The following is a 19,553-nucleotide window of genomic DNA, read 5'->3' as shown; positions in this document are numbered from 1 at the left end:
TAAAAGGACCTAACCAGTAATAAGCATTTCCTCTATGTGGTATCCTTTTCCCCATGAGGGAAAATGGATTCTTGCAGAAGCCCTCAAAGTGTATGTAGTTCATGAATCATCTGCATCATCAAAAACTGCTCTGGTTTCTGGCCCTTTATCAGACCTAAAGTAAATCTCTGGTGATGGGCTCCAGGAGTCAGCATTTTAAACAGACTCCTTCAGTGATTCTTATTTTTACTCGTTTGAGAACCACTGCTCTGAACAATTGGTTGACCCTCCCACCCTGCATGGTCACCATGTGAACAGGCATGCCTGTGGAATGTGAGCTGTCTAAGGGGTTTGGGTCAAGCCTGAGCGAAGGATGTACAGCTGTGGTTGTTGCCTTCCAGGTGCTGCCAGGTTTCTCATTAAGGAGCTGTCCTATCACAATCTGGAACTGGAGAGGAACCGCCTGGAAGAACTGGGAGTTAAACGCCAGTGTGTCTGGCCTTTCATCGTTGTGATGGACGACTCGTGTGTTCTGTGGAACGTTCACAGTGTTCAGGATCAGAGCAGGTAGTAGTACTTGCCAAGCAGTTCTAGGAGAGTATGACCTAATGCTAGGAAGAAGACCCTTTCCTCGGCTACAGTTATGGATGGAAGTAAATGAGAGAGGTACAGCTTTCCAGAGCAAAACAATGATCCAGGAGACTACCTTCACTACACTCTCTCTTAAATTTAGATACTCAGTGTGCCATTACATTCCTGGACTATTTCTGCATCACGGCTTTGGTTTGCTATAAAGTCTGGAAAGGCGCTATGATTTAGAAAGTCCACTGGCTCCGGAATCAGACCTGCTTTTTAACCCCAGCTCTGCTTCGTAACTACCTGGATGAAAAGGGAAAGTCTTTTCATCTGTCTCAATTCCATCACTTGTAAAAATGAGGGTTGAGCCAGTATCAGTGGTTCTCCTTCCTAGGACAGTGGTGAAGGGGGTCCATGAGGACCAAAGAATGCTAAACCTGGAGCAGTCCTATGCAATAAATGGCCCCCAAACACCAGGAGCACCCCCCACTGAAACACTTTCAGGTGACCTTCCAGCTCTCACATTGTGTCTGTTTCCACTTGCAGTAGTGAAGCCAGTGACATTTTCATATATTCCTCTGTTATACCGTAGTTACCACACTGGGAGGTATACCTATGTGCTTCTAACCTCTGGCTCTCGGTAACTCCCTGTTCATTATTCACTTTGAGATGGGCTGGGTCTCTTTCTCTGCCTTAATGCGGTAAGCCCCACTCCCAAAAGGGAGCTTCCTTAAGTTAGCAGTGACAGGCAGCATGAAAACTAGGCTTGACATTTTTTCTATTCCAGGCTAATATAAAGTAAACCAGCTAATTATATCCTTTACAGATATTAATACTGTATAGTAGTGTTAGCCCTTCCTAAACGACCCTCAGTAGTATTTATTGATCTCTTATTTAAACCAACTTCACATTTCACAGCCAGCCCATGGAAGCAGGAGTTTCCAGTAAGAACGTGTCCTTGAAGAGTGTCTTGCAGCATATTGAAGCAACACCAAAAATCATCCACTACGCAATCCTGGGCATACAGAAATGGAGCAGCAAGCTGACTTCTCAGAGCCTGAAAGCCCCATTCTCTAGGTGCCATGTGCATGACTTCATTCTCCTCAACATAGACTTGACTCAGAACGTGCAGTACGACTTCAACAGGTAAGTCAGGCCTCGTGGAGGCAAGTAATCCTGGCAAATACTGATTGCTTCTGTCCAACTCTGACCCCTATAATGTGTCTATTCCTTTGACTTGGTCTTTGAAAAACTGAGAATCTCTTTTTGTGGACAAGGAGCGGGGGGATCACAAGCCCCTAAAGTGCCCCTTCATAATCCCTCAAACTGACCCAGACCCTTAAATAATATTCAACAAGAACTAAACAGGGACAAAAACTACTATGTCAACACAAATCAGTCCTTGGACCAATAACCCATTGAAGGTGAACTCTTTCATCCTCAGATCTCAGAAGTTAATCCTTTCCCTAAATGTTAGTAAAATCCAGAGGTCTGGATCCTTTAGGGAAGAGCCAGCGGGTGGCAATAGAGCAGGCTAGCCCTGGTCATGCCTCCTGAATAAATAATATCCCCATACTGGAAAATCTGAGATGGCCAAGCGAGGAATGTCAGGGACCATAAAGTCCCTCTTATGTCAACCCCCAACCCTGTAGCTATTAGAATATGCTGTAGCTATTTCGTGTCTGTTTTAAATTTGGCAAATGTTTCATCCTGTTTGCAGCCAGGATTTTAAAACTGGGAGCACCTCTGCATTCGTGTCCCACGAGAGTATGTATTATGTGCAGTCCTGTTTCAGTTCAGCAATACCCAAGGCCCCTTGGGATATCTAGGGCCAAAGCCATCTCACTTTCTCCTCCTTTTAACGACTGCAGTGCCCAATTCAGGGGAGTCACAGGCCAGTGTTAAGAGGGCCAGCTCCAGGCAAGGTTGATTCCAAGTCTGTCTCCTAACAGCTGTGATGCATTTGTGTGTGATTACCATGGCTCAGATGTGGCAGGTAGAGACCTATCCCTGTGATTATGATTTAGGTATTTCTGTGAAGATGTTGACTTTAACCTGAGAACAAACAGCAGTGGCCTCCTCATCTGCCGCTTTAATAACTTCAGTCTCATGAAGAAACATGTTCAGGTTGGAGGGCAAAGGGACTTTATCATTAAACCAAAGATCATGGTAAGTTTGCAAGCTTGATTCTACTGTTGAAAATTAAGACAATTTCTTACTAATATTTATTTGTTACTAGGCACTGGCATTAAGCACTTGGCACTTGACTGGAAAGTGAGATAGCACAAGGCAGTCAGTTCCTAATGCCAAGTTTGCAGTCTCATTCCCCTTACTGAGGATTCATCCAGAGCAAAACATAAGATGTGAAAAGTCAACAGATCTACTTTTCTTTAAAGACTTAAGGCTTAACAATTCCATCAAATCTTAGTTTCAAACTTAACATTCTATCTTCATGAACTAGCAAAATTAACATTTTTACATTCTTTAATACATAAGAGAAATGTAAATTAAGATGCTTGTCTGTTCCTTTGCCACGTTTTTTTTTTAAGGAAAATAATACCAATCAACACCTGTTGAGAGTGAATTCCATGCACCTACCCATTTCTTTTAAGAGATTTACTGGTATCTAATCATCTCTAACATGTGAATTCCCCAGTGAAGCTTAGAAACCTCTTTGCTTTTATTTTTTGGATCTGGTGGGATGCGATTTAACCCATCCACATCCAGCAGCGCTGTGAAAGGCTTCCTGTGGGCCTTCACAATGTTGCTAAATGCACTAACTTTCAAAGAAGCCTACATTTCTCCTGCCCTTGCCATGTGTTAAGTTAGACCCAACCTATTTCCAAGGGGAAAGAACTTTTTCAGAAGCCAAGAACGACTCACATTTGAGCCCAGCATCTGTCACTGTGCTACTGCTCTTATTTGGGGACCGTTAGCATGCAATGCAGTTTTTCCTTGCCCGTTTCATCCAGTGACAGACATATCTCCCATGATAATCTCGGCTCTGATTTCAGGTGTCAGAGAGCTTAGCACCCATCTTGCCCCTTCAGTATGTCTGTGCTCCCGACAGTGAACACACACTACTGGCAGCCCCTGCGCAGTTTCTCCTGGAGAAGTTCCTTCAGCATGCTTCCTACAAACTCTTCCCCAAAGCCATCCATAACTTCAAGAGTCCTGTGCTGGCCGTTGACTGCTACCTTAACATTGGACCAGAGGTAAAGGGAAGAGGGCTAGTACTGTGCTTTTACCCACTTCCATCCATTTCTTTCCCCTTTTAGCTCCCATTCGAAAGCTTAAATGGAGACAAAAAAGGAGCCTGGGATATACTGCAAAGGCTCACACAAGATGTGATGGCAACTGTCCCTCCCCATACTACTTCCGCTCTCCACAATGAGCCAGTGAATACGCAAAGCTTAGCTCAGAGGTCAGTTCCACTGAGAAGCCTACCCATGACCTTGGACAGAAGCAGCTGCTTGCTGTCTTACAGTGTATCAGACCATATTATAATCACATGATGTCTCCCAGGACACAGTTCTTCAGAGGCACACTGTGTCTTCACCACTGTTTTAGGCAGAAAAGGAGCTCGGTGATTGCTGAACGATTTAGGGGATCACAGGAAACCTTTATATAGCTGTCACTTCATTACCTTCTATTCCTGGATTTCTTTTTTTTTTCCCATTGTTAACTTATTTTTCATTCTTTCTCTTGTTTGTTTCAAATTCTCCATCAGTTTTAGTTTTTTAAAAAAAGTTGTCACTTGCATCTTTAGACCACTGATGGCTTTTGGAACTTTTTAAGGGCTTCCACCACTAAGCTTTCCCCTATGATTATTAATATTCTTTTAAAAATATTTTATTCTATTCATTAACATAATATCCTTGTAAAGAATTTTTTAAAAAATAAAAGGTATAAAGGGAAAAAATCACTTGTAATGGAAACAGTTAACACTTTGGTTTACTTTATTTCCTTTCTTTGTATTGACGTACACAATCTCTCAGACTGAAACACAACTGTATTCAATTCTGAAAACTGATTTTTTTAAAAAGATTTATTTATTTATTCATTTGAGAGAGCTGGAGCACAAGCAGTGGGGAGGGGCAGAGGGGGAGAGGGAAACAGGCTCCCCGCTGAGCAAGGAGCCCAATGCAGGGCTCGATCCCAAGATCCTGGGATCATGACTGGCCCAAAGGCAGACACTTAACTGACTGAGCCACCCAGGTGCCCCCGGGAACAGATTTTTAATTCAAATAGCATCAACACTTTACATTCTCATTCTTATGAAATTTTAGTAATCTACACTGTGGGTTGGACCATAAATTGTAGAATTTTAGAGGCAGAAGGAACCTTAAAAACCATCAGGTATAATAGTGCCTTTTATGTTATCTCCAAACTCCTCCACCCCAGGGCCCAGGGCTCTAGACGTTAGTAGTAGTAGTAGTAGTAGTAGTAGTAGTAGTAGTAGTAGTAAGACTATGTTGTCTAACAGCAGCTAATACTCACTGAATACCTACTAAGCAGTTTACAGTATTTATTCCACAAAACAGTTCTATGAAACAGGTACTGCTGTTATGTCTCCAGACAAGGAAACTGAGGTATGGTAAAATGAGGGCAGCTGCTCAAAGTCACCTACTAGCTACTAAGCAGAGGAACCCTTATTTGGATCCCAGTGGTCAGGTCCACACATTAAGCCATTTCACTGTTCTCAAGGTCTCCCCAACTATCTTACTTCCCTGTAATTTCTGTAACATTATATCCTGTACACGCAAGCCATACAGAGCTAAATTTTAAAAATCATGCACTGCTGGGGGTGCCTGGGCGGCTGAGCTGGTTAGACATCTGACTCGATCTCCACGCAGGTCTTGATCTCAGGATCGGGAGTTCAAGCCCTATACTGGGCTCCACACTGGGTGTGGAGCCTACTTAAAATATGTACTGCTTGAAGCTTCTGTCTGATTGAAAATTTAAGTGTACCTAAATGAAAAGCTGATTACCTTATTGATGAGAATTAAAAAATTTCTCATCAAAACATTTAATCTTTTCTAAATATACCTTTTTGTGGAAGGTAGTTTTTCATTTTATGAAGACGTTTAGGTGGAGAGGCCTGTTTTGTTTCTTACCACTAATTCTCTCAACTGTCCTTCATTAAGAGAAACAAGATTTAAATAAGTTCAAACTTGGCACACTAAATAAAAGAGGTGCATGATCCTGGGGTCCTGGGACTGAGCCCCGCATCATCGGGCTCCCTGCTCTGCTGGGAGCCGCCTACTTCCTCTCCCACTCCCGCTGCTTGTGTTCCCTCTCTCGCTGGCTGTCTCTGTCAAATACATAAAATCTTTAAAAAAAAAAAAAAAAGGTGCAGAGTTTAAATAACCAACCTATTTAAGTTTCAATAGAAAATTTACCTCCTTTACCTTATCCTGAAACAGCTAAAGAGAAAGGCACTGGCTCACTCAGCTAACATAGAGATGTTCTGCTTGCTTTTTGAAATGCCCATCCAGGTGGCCATATGCTACGTCAGCTCCAGGCCCCACTCCAGCAATGTCAGCTGTGAAGGGCTGCTTTTCAGTGGACTTCTCTTGTACCTCTGTGACTCTTTTGTAGGTGCTGATCTTCTGAAGAAATTTAAGTTTCTAAAAGGTAAGTCAAATTTAGTGTCTTTTCCTTGTGAATGCCGTTGTTCCCCCAGACAAAACAGGGAGGTGAAACATATAAAAAAGCACTTTAACAATCGTTTTTACTAGTAAGTTGAACACCTTGCTTTTAAACCAGGGCCACAATTTTCTTAACTGGGGTGGAGGTGGAATCAAGTTGTTGTTATGCCAGGACAAAAACGCAGATATACCACAAGAAATGTGACCACATTTTGTTTTTGCCACTATTAATTTTAGAAAGGAATGATGCAATGTAAGCAGAAATAATGCTTCTCAAATAATCGAATTTTAATAAAAATCAGGTTAAGAGTTGTGATTCTGGTATAGAAGCTAAAGTGGCTTCAACAGGTATGCACTATACAAAAGAGATGTGCCCAAGAACACACTGCAGATTAAGCATCACAATCATGACAAAATGACCTCTGAGGTCAGTGAATAAAGGAGGATTCAGAATATTGTGCACAAGCCACTGTGGAAAACAGTGTAGAGTTTCCTCAAAAATTAAAGATAGGATTAATCATATGATCCAGTAATTCCAGTACTGGGTATTTCCCAAAGAAAATGAAAACATTAATTCAAAAAGATATATGCAGCCCGATGTTTACTGCAGCATTGTTTACAACAGGCAATATATGTAAGTAACCCAAGTGTCCCACCACAGATGAATAAATAAGGAAGATGTATTTATATACAATGGACTAACTCCACCATAAAAAAGATCTTGCCATTTGCAGCAGCATGAATGGGCCTAGAGGGTATATAATGCTAAGTGAAATAAGTCAGAGAAAGACAAATACTGTAAGGTTTCACTCGTATGTAGAATTTAAGAACAGATGATGTTGTGTGTATTTATATATGCATAAAATGCACCTGGAGTGGGGGGGGTGCCTCCCAGGGGACATTTGGCAATATCAGGAGACATTTTAGATTGCCACATTGGAGGGTGCTGCTGGCATCTAGTGAGTGGAAGCCAAGGATGCTGCTAAACCATCCTACAAGAACAGAACATCCCCCATAATAGAATTATCCAGTGTTGCTAAGATGGAGAAGCCCTGGACTAGAAACACAGAACATTGGTTTTACCAATGGTCACCACAGGGGAAGGGGAGATTTTTCACTTTGCACTCTTAAACTTTTGAATTTGTAATACTACTTAAATAAAAAATAAAATTAGAACGAATAATTGTGATAGGTCACTTACCTATATGTTGGTTCTTAGATGTCTTAGCTTAGACGATATAATCAGAAAAAGATGGTAGGTTCTTTATAATTTCAATCCCTGAGCCTAAGATGCATTTCTGTCTTTCTTCTGAAGGTGCTACCCTGTGTGTCATCTGCCAAGACAGAAGCTCCTTACGCCAAACAATTGTCCGCTTAGAGCTAGAGGATGAGTGGCAGTTCCGCCTCCGGGACGAGTTTCAAACCGCTAATAGCAGCGATGACAAGCCCCTCTACTTTCTCACTGGCCGCCATGTATGAGCTTTTGAAGAGACCAAAAATAGCAAAGGGATGCCTAGGTGGGGTGGGGCAGAAACAATTATTTAGGATTTTTTTTTTCCTTTAAAGTACAATCACTGTGGAGCAAAGTGCAACATATTTGTTCTCCAAAGAAATCCACCCCTCCAACCCCAATCTGACCCAGGTCTTGGGGGGTACCACTCTCTTTCAGTTCCACTGTCAGGACCTTAAATTCAGGTTAACTCCACCCTAGGCAGTTATGCAATTACTTAAGACATGGTCTGCCATGGGAGCCTGAGGAGGATATACTTTGGAGAACGAACATGGAGTTTGCATTGTTTTTTCTACTACACTATGTTAGGGGGAAAACGGACTCTCGGCATTAGCTAGCCTGAACGTGTTACATGAGACTCACACCGTTGGTGTGGAATTAATTGAAGATTAACGTTTGAGGCCTGAACCCTCAGTTTCTCTTCAGATCTGTACTTTGGTACAGTATTACTCAGGGGTCTGAAATGATAGAATGTAGAAGATATTTGTATTTTAAAAAAAAAGAAGTAGCTTTGTCTTTCTCTGTGCAGTGTTAGTTTAAGATTTATAATCTTATATGTATTGAAACTTTTGGCAAAATTTCCACAGGAGTTAAAAGTTTACTATTTAAACTGAACAAACAAATCAGTAAATGCAGAGCAGGCACTGTATGCATTTATGCAGCTTCTCCTTGCTGAAATTCCTTTGCTTTTTTCCCTCTTTAAAAATGTTTCCAGTCTCTAAGCACACTATGTCTATGAGAATATGGAACAGAGTTTAATCTTGTACAAGGAGAACCTAATTCAGTAGTTGAGCCAATGAAAGAGCTTTCAGCGGTCACCATACCCACCCTGTTTGGTTGGAATGAAGCAGCTGGCACCAGGAAAGCTAAAGGTCAGGCTATGGTTCTGTGCAGAGTAGAAGTAGTTTGTTTCTTTTCAGGGCCTCAAGCAACGCTTCCTTTAAAAGACATACCAAATGAGTATCAGCTCCCTTATACTGACGACAAGATAAAAACTGCTGAAATGGGAAACAGAGCCGGAGAGGAAGAGAGACAACTATTTTAATCCTACCAGTGATGCTCTCTGTGAGAAGTGAGAAAGATTCCCAAAGTTTCTGACTCACTAAAATCAGCAGGGAATGTTTGTTTAATATCAACAGTATAAGTTTCTACAGGTTTCTCACCAATATATTTTAATCAAAAACAGACTTTTAGAAAATGTTCAAGAACAAACTAAGTCTATTGGAAGTTTATGCTTAAATTACTCCAGTTCTCATCACTAAACAATCTCTTTTGACATTTTTCTTATTAGCCCATATGTACCACTTAAAATGGCCATTTTTTATGTCTTACCTGTGGCCTGAAACTACTGAGAGGGGGCTGCCTAGGCCTGCATTTACTTAGAACAAATAATGTTAACTGACCAGCTTTATTGGCCTGTGATAACAAGGAGTTTACAGTAGTGAAAAGATGGAATGTACTAATCTGAAAATGGTTTGCAGATCTCTTGGTTTTTAATATAGCTACTTATGATGCTTTAAATGTATTTTGAAATGAGCAATTCCTTTAAACCCCATTTTTTAAAATTGTCCTTCAAAGAGGATCTGCCTTATGTATTCTTTAAAAATACTCCTTAATTTTAGTACAGCAGAATTTTTGGTAAAGAGGTACGTTTTGAAGCAGGTTGATTTAGATATGAATGTATTTCAATTGTTCCTGTTTTGCTGAAAGGGCCTAATGCAGATGATATCAAGAAACCCACTGTTTGTGCAATATTCCAATAACATTTACTATATAGAACAAATAAGATACTTGAAATAATTCCAAAACAGTTGTACCTGGGGCAGATGGCCTCTCAGGGTTTCTTCTGGCTTTATGGCTTCAAAGTCTAAAGCATGTTTTTTAAAGTAGTAACTTTAGATGCAGGTACTCCATGGCTGCATTTTGAAAAATCAAGTAACTGTGATCTCTTATATACTATTTAACCCCGTGGAAGAGAAATGCTAGAAAAAAGCCAAAAGACCATAACCCCAATGATGGAGAATTCCAACTGACCTGCCTATTCTTTTCAATGCCTATATTACTAAGGTTTGGATCTTTTAAAATCCCCTTATCTGTAATTCTTTAGAGAATGTTAGGTCCTTCTCCTTTAAGGATAAAATTGCACAAGCACAGGACACCATGATTTGTTAATACATACCTTGGTGTGTTCAGCTTCAAGCCTTGCCATCCTTTAGAACATTGTGGTATGAATGTGTTTGCTAGGCCTGCATAATAATTGATCTATAGACCTGTTGAACCTTGCCATGTAGGACAGTTCACACAGGTTAATACTGAATGTAAACTAAAATTAGAATGAGAATTGTTGTATTCAATTATTTTGGCTGTAACTTATGCAATTGCTTTTTGTGATTTTTAGAAAAGGAGGCACCTGTGTTACTTTGTTACTGTAAAATTTTCTTAACCAAAATTTGGTGAATTTCACTAGTTGGTCTACCTCACATTTTGTTTATGATTCTAAATTGTCTTAAGTTGTGTCTACAGTATGTTGTCCTTTCATTTAATTTGGTGAATGTATTAAAATTCTCTCCCACCCCCCCCCAAAAAAGACAAAGTTTGTTTTCCTTTCACTAATTTTCTAGTATGTTCAAAAGTGGAATGAGCTCCCTACCACTGGCAATGTCCAAAAAAGACACAAAGTCCACATATCACAGGTTGGATGACTCTAAGATTTGATTATTCTGGCCTAACAGTCCAAGAAAGTGTTAAATAAATATTTGTTGAATGAAAATCTGTAGCTTATACAAAAAGATATACACACTTTAATATAAAGTATCTATACACCATGCCCATTTGCAGAGTTCCAAATTAAATATGGATGACAGATCTACAAATTATTATTAGAGATATTAGAAATTGTATATCCCCAATCTTTTATAGATGGCAACTACACTTATTTTGGCATCCTCAGAAACAGAACTTTGTGTTGTGAGAACTGTGTAGTATGACAGAAGGTGTCACTCTCCAAATTATTTCCCAACTACCTACTTTTAAGAATAACTTTGTTATTCCAGAAAAATGCCTGTCAGTTCGATTATGTAAAGACTGCTTAGCACAGTAGACTTTGATAAAGAACCATGAAAACACTCTTCTAGGACAAGGACCCTTCACCGTTTACAGGAAGGGCGATAAACATTTGTTAAGTGTGGTGACAGATTCAGAAGCAAGCAGAAACTGCCAGTGTTCCACTACATATTCCAAAGCAGCTGCTCCATTGGAAGGACCAAAAAGCCATGAAACTCGGACCGCCGTACCCTTGTATTCAACTACCTAATGCTGGAACAACATCTAGGCAACAAATGCTCTTCAGGCCTCTCTTTAGTTACGGAAACTGACCAGTAAGCTTTCTCTAGAACACTGCTCTAACACTGAGACCCTGGTTTTACTGACAGAAACCATCACTAAACGTGGTTTCAGGAAGGGCCACTGAGGCCAAGGTTTAAAGCCATTCACACAGTAAATTCCTTCTGCTCTTTACTGTCAAGTACTGAGCTAAGGAAAGCATCCACTTCAGTGACTATGACAGCAGATGGAGTAAGTTAGAAGAAAGAGAAAGCAACAGTATGTTTTCTGACCACTTCTTTGTTCTGTAAGTAGTGTATTTTATTTTTACTAGAATGGTGTGGCAGGAGGAGGGGTTATCATAAGACAGTATCTTCCCTTTATGTGCCAAAGGCCCAAGAGCCATGAGAATAGGTAGAAGACAAACGTGTATCTGCAGTCACTCTCCAGAAACCAACTCAGCAATCTTAACTCCTGGTGAGATACAGCTAGGGATAACTGTATCTGGGCAGCCATGCGATGTAAGCCAGAACAATTAAAATGTCACTGCATGTCTATTGTACTTATTGTCCTTATGACAGTCATGCTTCATTCGTAAAATGATTTTTTATAATTCTTGCAATATATAATAAAACCAATGCATGTCCATGTAGAAAGGGCATAACTCGTAAAACCTTGTGAATCCTATCTATACTTGTAGTTCCTTTAATGTCTATATACTAGACATTTTTTTTTTATTAAGATTTTTGAGAGAGAATGAGAGAGAGAGAATGCATGCGTGCAGACATGAGAGGGACAGAATTTCAAGCACACTCCCCACCAAGTGTGGAGCCTGATGCGGGGCTCGATCTAACGACCCTGAGATCATGACCTGAGCCAAAATCAAAGAGTCAGATGCTCAACTGACTGAACCACCCAGGCGCTCCAGACATTTTTGTAATGAACCAACAACTATTCGAGGGCAGCTGACAAATTCATAGACATATTTATACAATCACAATTATAGAATCACTTCTTTTGAGGTTTGACTGTGGCCATTAGTGTATACTCACTGTGTCTGTTACTGCCTCCACCACTCCGAAAAGACTGCTCTTCTTTTTCTAGTGTCATTCTTCAGCCTTCAAATGTGATGTGATAGTGCTGACCATTCTTGATTTTTAAAACTCTTCTTTTGGTTTCTACCATTCTCTTCTGATCCTGTTACCTCTTCCCAGGTACTCTTCTCTGAGACTCCTAAATGATGGTGTTCCTCACAACTCTCTCCCATCCTGTCATTTTACAAACCCCATGGTAGGGACATCTCTTCTAAACCTTTGAATATTTACATTAATAAATTTCCTTAGTTCAAACTTCTCTCAAACTTTAGGTCAACATATCCAGTTATATACCAAACAGGTATCTCCACTTGGAGATTCTGCAACCACCTCAAAATCTGTACCAAAACTGAGCTCATCCTTTCTGGTCCAATCCTCCCAACATAATTCTCCAGTATTCCCTTCTCAGTCAATCCATCTGTCTAGTTACCAAGTCAAAATTCCAAATTACCCTAGATTCTTTGCCATGATCCTTCTCCAGTTGGTTATCAACTCTTTCAATTCTTCAATTGTATCTTCTCCAAGTTTATCTGTCTCATCTTCATTAACACATCACAGCTTTAGTTCTGTTTCAACATTTTTCACAGACCGCTACAGTAGTCTCTTAACCTTTTAAGCTCCAGATTCCTCATTGGAGTTGTCATGATAAGAAAATAATGCAGCACCATACAGAAGGTGTGACACATAAGCAAACACTCAAAAGTTAGAAGTATTAATACTATCCTTAGAGAAATACCTAGATTATAAAAGTTATTTGAGGGGCTGTGTCTTCAATATAAACATGAAAATAATGGTTTTCCTAATAACTGTAACATTTAAACCAACCAATCAATGTATATTCTTTACTCCCAGGTCTCCTTGAAACCACCAAGTTTGGCTCCACAAAGAAGCATACTATGGCTTCTATGGAAATTAGGTCTATATTATGAAGTTAACACCTACTAGAGCATCTATATTATTCCTGAAAATGTCATCCTCTTCTTAAAAAGTTACGCTCCCTGTCAGGCAAATGAGGACACCAGGGATGACTAGAATAGTTTCAAGTACAAAGGGAAAAGGAGTGTCAAAAGTCAGACTATCACGATGAGTCAGAGGGAAATATTTACACCCCTACAAACAGAGTACAGAGCTTTACACCACTCTGTATGTTTAAAAAACATATATCTATAGGGGGATAAAATACACACCTGCTAATTTAAAGCCCTAAATTTTAGCTGGTTTTTAATGGAGATAGGATTATTTCAGCTCATAAAAATAATCTATGTTAAACCATAGTGATGCTTCATTCTTGGGCTATGGCTCTTTCTTTCTCTGAAAGACCAGAAAAATTCTCCTGTTAGGATTTTGCCTTTTGAAGACCAAGTTCAGAATTGTTACAGACATACTGGTCCTCTGGCAAACTGGTGAAACTTGTAAGAAGTCAGTGTTTTAATTCTATTTTAAGGTATCAAACTTAACTCCCTGAAAAAGCACAAATGACAACACATTATCATCACATTTGTCACTTAGAAAAAGCTATCAAGTATTTTATTATTTTATTCTACATTATATACAGGTCATAAAAGGCCACAGCAGTTTTTCAACATATAAACCCTTTAAAAGTAGAGGGCACTATGAAGGATAGACAAGTATCAAAATGAAGTCCAGTAACGTGGGCATATACTCAGTGTAGTATTTCTGAGGAATAACAAAGCAGATACCAAGTCATCCATAGTTAGCTTACAACTATTCCACAGGTTTTTATAAACCTCTTTGGGATTTGTTAATAGCCTAAGTGTGCCCAAGTGCCATTTATTTTAAGAAATAAAACCACAATGAAAAGAATAATAAACTTTAGAGGGTACTTTCTAATTCTAGTCACTTTATAGGCTCTCCAAGAAGAAAAGCCTCAATTCTTTACCACCTTCCACTTCTTCGTGCATCTAGAACAGGAAAGAAAGAAATGGAAGAAAAAGCTCAATATTCTGAATTCTTCCTGCTTATTTGAAACTTTGCTTTTTTGCAGGGGTTCCTTCAAAATGTATTTCAGGCCCTTTAAGAATTAGCTTTGAATTCCTTAACATGCAATATTGCACCCTCCTTGAATAAGAACCAAAAACATTGGTTTCCGCTCTGTAAAAATACAATCTTTAAAACTATAACTGGTATCAGCAGATCAATATAAAAAAATACAGTACCAAGCTACACTGGTATATTTCCATATTAAGAACTTCAAAATATACTTATCACTGAGACCATAGTCCTTGCATTAGTTTTCAGTCCACTATGAACAATTATCTGCTGCATGTAAACATGTCTAAATAACTATAGATAAAATACATCAATCATAAATTTCTGTAAAAGATAATAAAATATCTTCTTTAAAAAACAAAACAATAATAAGCTATTACTGCATTGTTTCCAATTTTATGAAAATGGAACAACCTCATGGTTGTTGCCAGTCCTGAGTTCATTGTAATAAAAATGGCCCTAGTTCCTGGTTAAAGTCAGCAACCAATCCATTCTCTTCAGTAGATGTCTTCTAGTACTGCAGGCACGAATTTGTTTTAGGTGCTATTTTGTCCATTAATAAAATTATATACCAGAAACTGACCAGTGCCACAGTACTGTGTTGCAAATAGTTTTCCATCAGGAGTGGGATCTGAGAAAGCAATTTCTTCTTTACTCAAATATGAGCCATATATAAAGTTACTCCTATTAAAAAAGGGGGGGTGTGGAAGGGTAAAAAAAAGAAATTAATATTTTTATCATTAAAACTGGAAAACTCCATCAAATAAAATTTGACCAATAAGATTTTTTAGGTAATGTTATAATGTTCTAAAAATTGTTGAAAATAATTTAGATTATTAATAATCTGAGGTAAAAAAATTTTTTTATGAAAGTAACAATGGTTTTAAAAAACATTTGCCCAACACCTTTTCATGATAAAAATATGCAACAATTGTGAGTAGAAGGAATTTCCTCAACCTGATAAAGACTGTCAGGGAACATCAAAGTTAACGTGAAAGACTGAAAACTGTTTCCCGAAGATCAGGAACAAGGTAAGCTATCTGCTTATACCTCTTCTATTCAACAGTGTACTTACTGCAGGCTCTACCCAGGGTAATTAGACAAGGAAAAGAAATTAAAAAGCAGATTAGGAAGGAAGAAGTAAAACTACCTCTTTCTGGAGATAGTTTTGGATGATCTTATATATATATAAATCCTAAGGAATTCACACAAAAAAACTATTAGATCTAATTAAAAATGAGTTCAACAAGGTTGCAGGATACAAGAGCAATATTTAAAAATTAACTGAATTTCTATATACTTGAAATTAACAATCCAAAATGAAATTTTTTTTTTTTTTTAAAGATTGTATTTATTTATTTGACAGAGACAGAGACAGAGACAGCCAGTGAGAGAGGGAACACAAGCAGGGGGAGTGGGAGAGGAAGAAGCAGGCTCACAGCGGAGGAGCCTGACGTGGGGCTCGATCCCACAATGCCGGGATCACGCCCTGGGCCGAAGGCAGACGCTTAACCGCTGTGCCACCCAGGCGCCCCCAAAATGAAATTTTAAAAACAATTTCATTTATAATAACATCAAGAAAATAAATACTCAGGATTAAGTTTTAACAAAAGAAATGCAAGATCTGGAAACTTAAATAAATAGAAAGACATGCCATGTTTATGAATCACAAGAACTAAAGCTGGCTTTGCAGAAATTAAGCTGGTCCTAAAACTCATATGAAATTGGTAGAGTCACTAAACAGTCAAAAGAATCCTGAAAAAGAACAAAACCAAGGAACTCACACATCCTTATTTTGCAACATATTACAAAGCTACAGAACTAAAAACAGTGTGCTATGGCATAAGAACAGACTGATGGAATAGAACTGAAGAGTCCAGATATAAATCCTCACAATCAGTGATTTCTGACATGGGTGCCAAGGCCATTCAATGGAAAAGAACAGGCAGTTTAACAAACGGCACCAGGACAACTGGATATCCACATGAAAAAGAGAATGCTGTTGGATCCCATCTCACATCATGCACAAAAATTAACTTAAAATGGATCAAAGACCTAAATGTAAGAACTAAAATTGTGAACTCTTGGAAGAAAATACAGGTATAAATCATTGTAGCCTTACATTAAAATAGCTTTCTAAATAGGACACCAAAAACACAAGCGACAGAAGAAAAAGATACATAATTTGGAGTCCAAAATTAAAGACCTTTGTGCTTTGAAGGACACCAAGATGATGAAAAGACAGCTGTGAAAAGGTAGAAAATATCCACAGATCTTATATCTGATAAGAGATCTGTCTCCAGAATATATAAAGAACTATTACATAAGAAAAAAGATATACTAATTTAACAATGGACATAGGATTTGAATAGGCAGTTCTCTAAAGAACATCCATAAATGGCCAATAAGTACATGAAAAGATGCTCATTAGCCATTAGGAAAATGTAAATCGAAACCAAAATGAAATAACCACTTCATACTCACTAGGATGGCTAAAATTAAGAAGACAGACACTAACAAGCGCTGGTGAGGATGTGGAGAAATTAGAACCCTCATATGTTGCTGGTGAGATTGTAAAATAGCACAGCTGCTTCGATAAGCAGTTGGGCAGCTCCTCAAAATGTCATACATACAGTTACTATATGGCCCAAAAATTCTACTCCGAGGTATATACCAAGGGAAATAAAAACATGCAAATACTTCTCTACTTACCAAGGGAAATAAAAATACACAAAAATTTGTACAGGAATGTTCACAGATTATTCATAATAGCCAAAAAAGTGCAACCACCCCATACCATGTTCATCAACTGATGAATGGATAAATGAAATGTGGGATTTTATCTGGCAATAAAAAAAAGGGATGAAGCACAGGAATACATGCTACAACATGGATGATCTTTGAAAGCATGCTAAGTAAAAGAAATGAGTCACAAAAGGTCGTATCTTACAGGAATCCATTTATATGAAATGTTCACAATAGGGAAATCCGTCCAGATAGAAAGTAGATTAGTGATTGCCAGAAGGTGGGGAGAGGGAAATGGGGAGTGACTGCTAATGGGTGTGCGTTTTTGGGGGACAGTGACAGAAATGTTCTGGAATGAGATAGTGGTGATGGTTGCACAGCCTTCTGAATATACTAAAACCCACTGAACTGTATAATTAAAGAGATGAGTTTTATGCTATGTAATTATATCTCAATAAAGCTGTTATTTCAAAAGAATTTTTTAAAAATTTAGCCAGGATACAGACTATCAGAATTTTCACATTGTAATCTTAACAAGGTGAGCTAGGTGCATAAGAAAGAACAATAAATGAAAAAAGTAGAAACTCTACAGAAGTTTTCACAGGAAGCTTATAGGGACATCTTACTATCACACAGAACAAATGCAATGGCTATACTGTTAAATGTTTTTATAAACTAGAACCATCTTAGGGTTGTCTTAAGACGTAAATTTTTACAAGACTTGGAGGAGCAACGCCCTCATATTTAGGACTATTATTTAAGTAGCTGCATTTTCCAGGTTTAGTTCTGAAAGAGCTAAAAATAGACCTGCCTCTTGTCATGAAAAGGGCAGGTAGACCTAGGTCCTCCTGGATCACTACTTACAATAAAATAAGAGGGAAGGACCAGAAACACATTAAGGTTCTAAGATTCCTAGAGCCTTAGGATCTCACTTACGATGATGGATTACTTTGAAAGCTGTATCTATAGATAATAGCAGACAGGGATCCTAGGGAGAAGCAAAAACAAAAGACTGACATAAACACCTCATCTGCGTGATTAATCTGAACCTCCATTAATCCTTTGGCAAAGGTGCTTTAAAAAACAAAAAACAAAACATGCAATTTATCTGAGTCTTTTCCTCTACACCTTTAATTTAAAATCAAGCAATAAAAGCAAAAAGAAAAACTAGAAGGAGACTTAATTTACAAATAATATTCTTAATTTAAGACCAATTTTTCTGGGGCGCCTGGGTGGCTCAGTCGTTACGCGTCTGCCTTTGGCTCAGGGCGTGATCCCGGCGTTATGGGATCGAGCCCCACATCAGGCTCCTCCGCTGGGAGCCTGCTTCTTTCTCTCCCACGCCCCCTGCCTGTGTTCCCTCTCTCGTTAGCTGTCTCTCTCTCTGTCAAATAAATAAATAAAATCTTAAAAAAAAAAATTAAGACCAATTTTTCTAAAAGCAATTTTAAATTAAAAAAAAAAAACAAAACTTCCCACTTTATTTGGTTATCTTTAAAATTCTCCAATATTGAACACTTTGAAATAACTGGGTTATTTTGGCCTAATATCACAGTTACAAGTGAGTAAAAATAGCTCAATAGTATTTAACTGATAGTGCTTTCTCCCCCCGCAGATTAACTTCACATAAAAAACAAGGATCAAATACACTGACAATCTCTTGCAAATTTTAAATTAAGATAAAGGTTATACATTTAAGATTAAATGCCAATCTTAATACTAAAAATCTGCTAAAATCTTAAAACTACAGAAAACAACTTGAAGAATTACATTCAAGTTACCTCAGGCATTCAATCATGCGAGAAGCAATTTTCTTCCGACGCATCATGCTGAATACCCATATCCGACTGATCCCACAGATTGCGGGCTCTGGCAATGTTGAGCAGCACCAGGCTTTTTGCCTTTCAAATCTGACTTTTTCTTCTTCTGACCTGATAACTGGATGTTTCTCTTCTATAACTCTGTAGCCCTAAAATTAGAGGGAAAAATGTTAAAGTGAGAATATTAATTAGCTAGTACTGACCTTAGTGAGGTTGCTACATTTGTCTGGATTAACAAGCTATTGGGGCCACTTATGCTTTCACTCCCACTTTAGGAAACAGACCTGGATCTACATTCTGTTCTAATTCACTTACTAGTTATGTGACCACAACAGCAGTTAACAAAGTAAGATTTGGGTTCCTTATCTATAAACTAGAGATATCTACTACTTCTCTCAGAAAACTGTAGAGAAATTAAATAAGATAATACATACAAAATATCTTGCCCATCATGGATGGTCCATAATGGCAATGAATGTTATTTTTTTCTCTACCTCCCACATTTTTTTTTTTTTTTATTTGACAGCCAGCGAGAGAGGGAACACAAGCAGGGGGAGTGGGAGAGGAAGAAGCAGGCTCCCAGGGGAGGAGCCTGATGTGGAGCTCGATCCCATAACGCCAGGATCACGCCCTGAGCCGAAGGCAGACGCTTAACGACTAAGCCACCCAGGCGCCCCTCTACCTCCCACATTCTAAAGACAAGCAAAAGTACATGTCAAGAACTCAGCAGTCGTAACAACTATTTCTGTGACTGATGACATAGTTCTAGGGTTCACACCTCTGCAGGAATAAGGACTAGAATGGCAGAAGAATCAAAAATTTAAAAAGCTGCTTTCTCCACATTTGC

The 19,553-nt window shown here is 38.6% G+C and overlaps 2 protein-coding genes across 15 annotated transcripts in view; one reads left to right on the top strand and one right to left on the bottom strand.

Annotated features, from left to right (window-relative positions):
* The window catches only part of GREB1L (GREB1 like retinoic acid receptor coactivator), a 262,117-nt gene extending 251,814 nt beyond the window's left edge, over positions 1-10,303 (top strand). For 3 of the 4 annotated variants that reach the window (XM_057313207.1, XM_044382873.3, XM_026496065.4), the window contains 6 exons: positions 381-546; positions 1,474-1,701; positions 2,583-2,724; positions 3,570-3,770; positions 6,054-6,192; positions 7,522-10,303. In XM_057313207.1, coding sequence (XP_057169190.1) covers positions 381-546; positions 1,474-1,701; positions 2,583-2,724; positions 3,570-3,770; positions 6,054-6,192; positions 7,522-7,685 — 1,040 coding nt within the window. In that variant the 3' untranslated portion in view covers positions 7,686-10,303. The remainder of the gene's footprint in view (positions 1-380; positions 547-1,473; positions 1,702-2,582; positions 2,725-3,569; positions 3,771-6,053; positions 6,193-7,521) is intronic. The other variant, XM_044382874.3, reaches the window with a different exon arrangement.
* Positions 10,304-13,628: 3,325 nt separating this feature from the next.
* The window catches only part of ESCO1 (establishment of sister chromatid cohesion N-acetyltransferase 1), a 71,659-nt gene continuing 65,734 nt past the window's right edge, over positions 13,629-19,553 (bottom strand). For 9 of the 11 annotated variants that reach the window (XM_026496067.4, XM_048218636.2, XM_026496066.4 and 6 more), the window contains 2 exons: positions 18,668-18,855; positions 13,629-14,825 (listed from right to left, as the gene is read on the bottom strand). In XM_026496067.4, the coding sequence (XP_026351852.2) occupies positions 14,678-14,825; positions 18,668-18,855 (336 nt within the window). In that variant the 3' untranslated portion in view covers positions 13,629-14,677. Of the gene's footprint in view, positions 14,826-17,822; positions 17,875-18,667; positions 18,856-19,553 lie in introns of those variants that run through there. The other 2 variants (XM_048218637.2, XR_008959727.1) reach the window with 2 other exon arrangements.

Source organism: Ursus arctos, unplaced genomic scaffold (assembly GCF_023065955.2).
Source record: "Ursus arctos isolate Adak ecotype North America unplaced genomic scaffold, UrsArc2.0 scaffold_17, whole genome shotgun sequence".
NCBI lineage: Eukaryota > Metazoa > Chordata > Mammalia > Carnivora > Ursidae > Ursus > Ursus arctos.
Note: the sequence above shows the minus strand (reverse complement) of the source record. Positions and strands in the feature narration are given on the sequence as shown.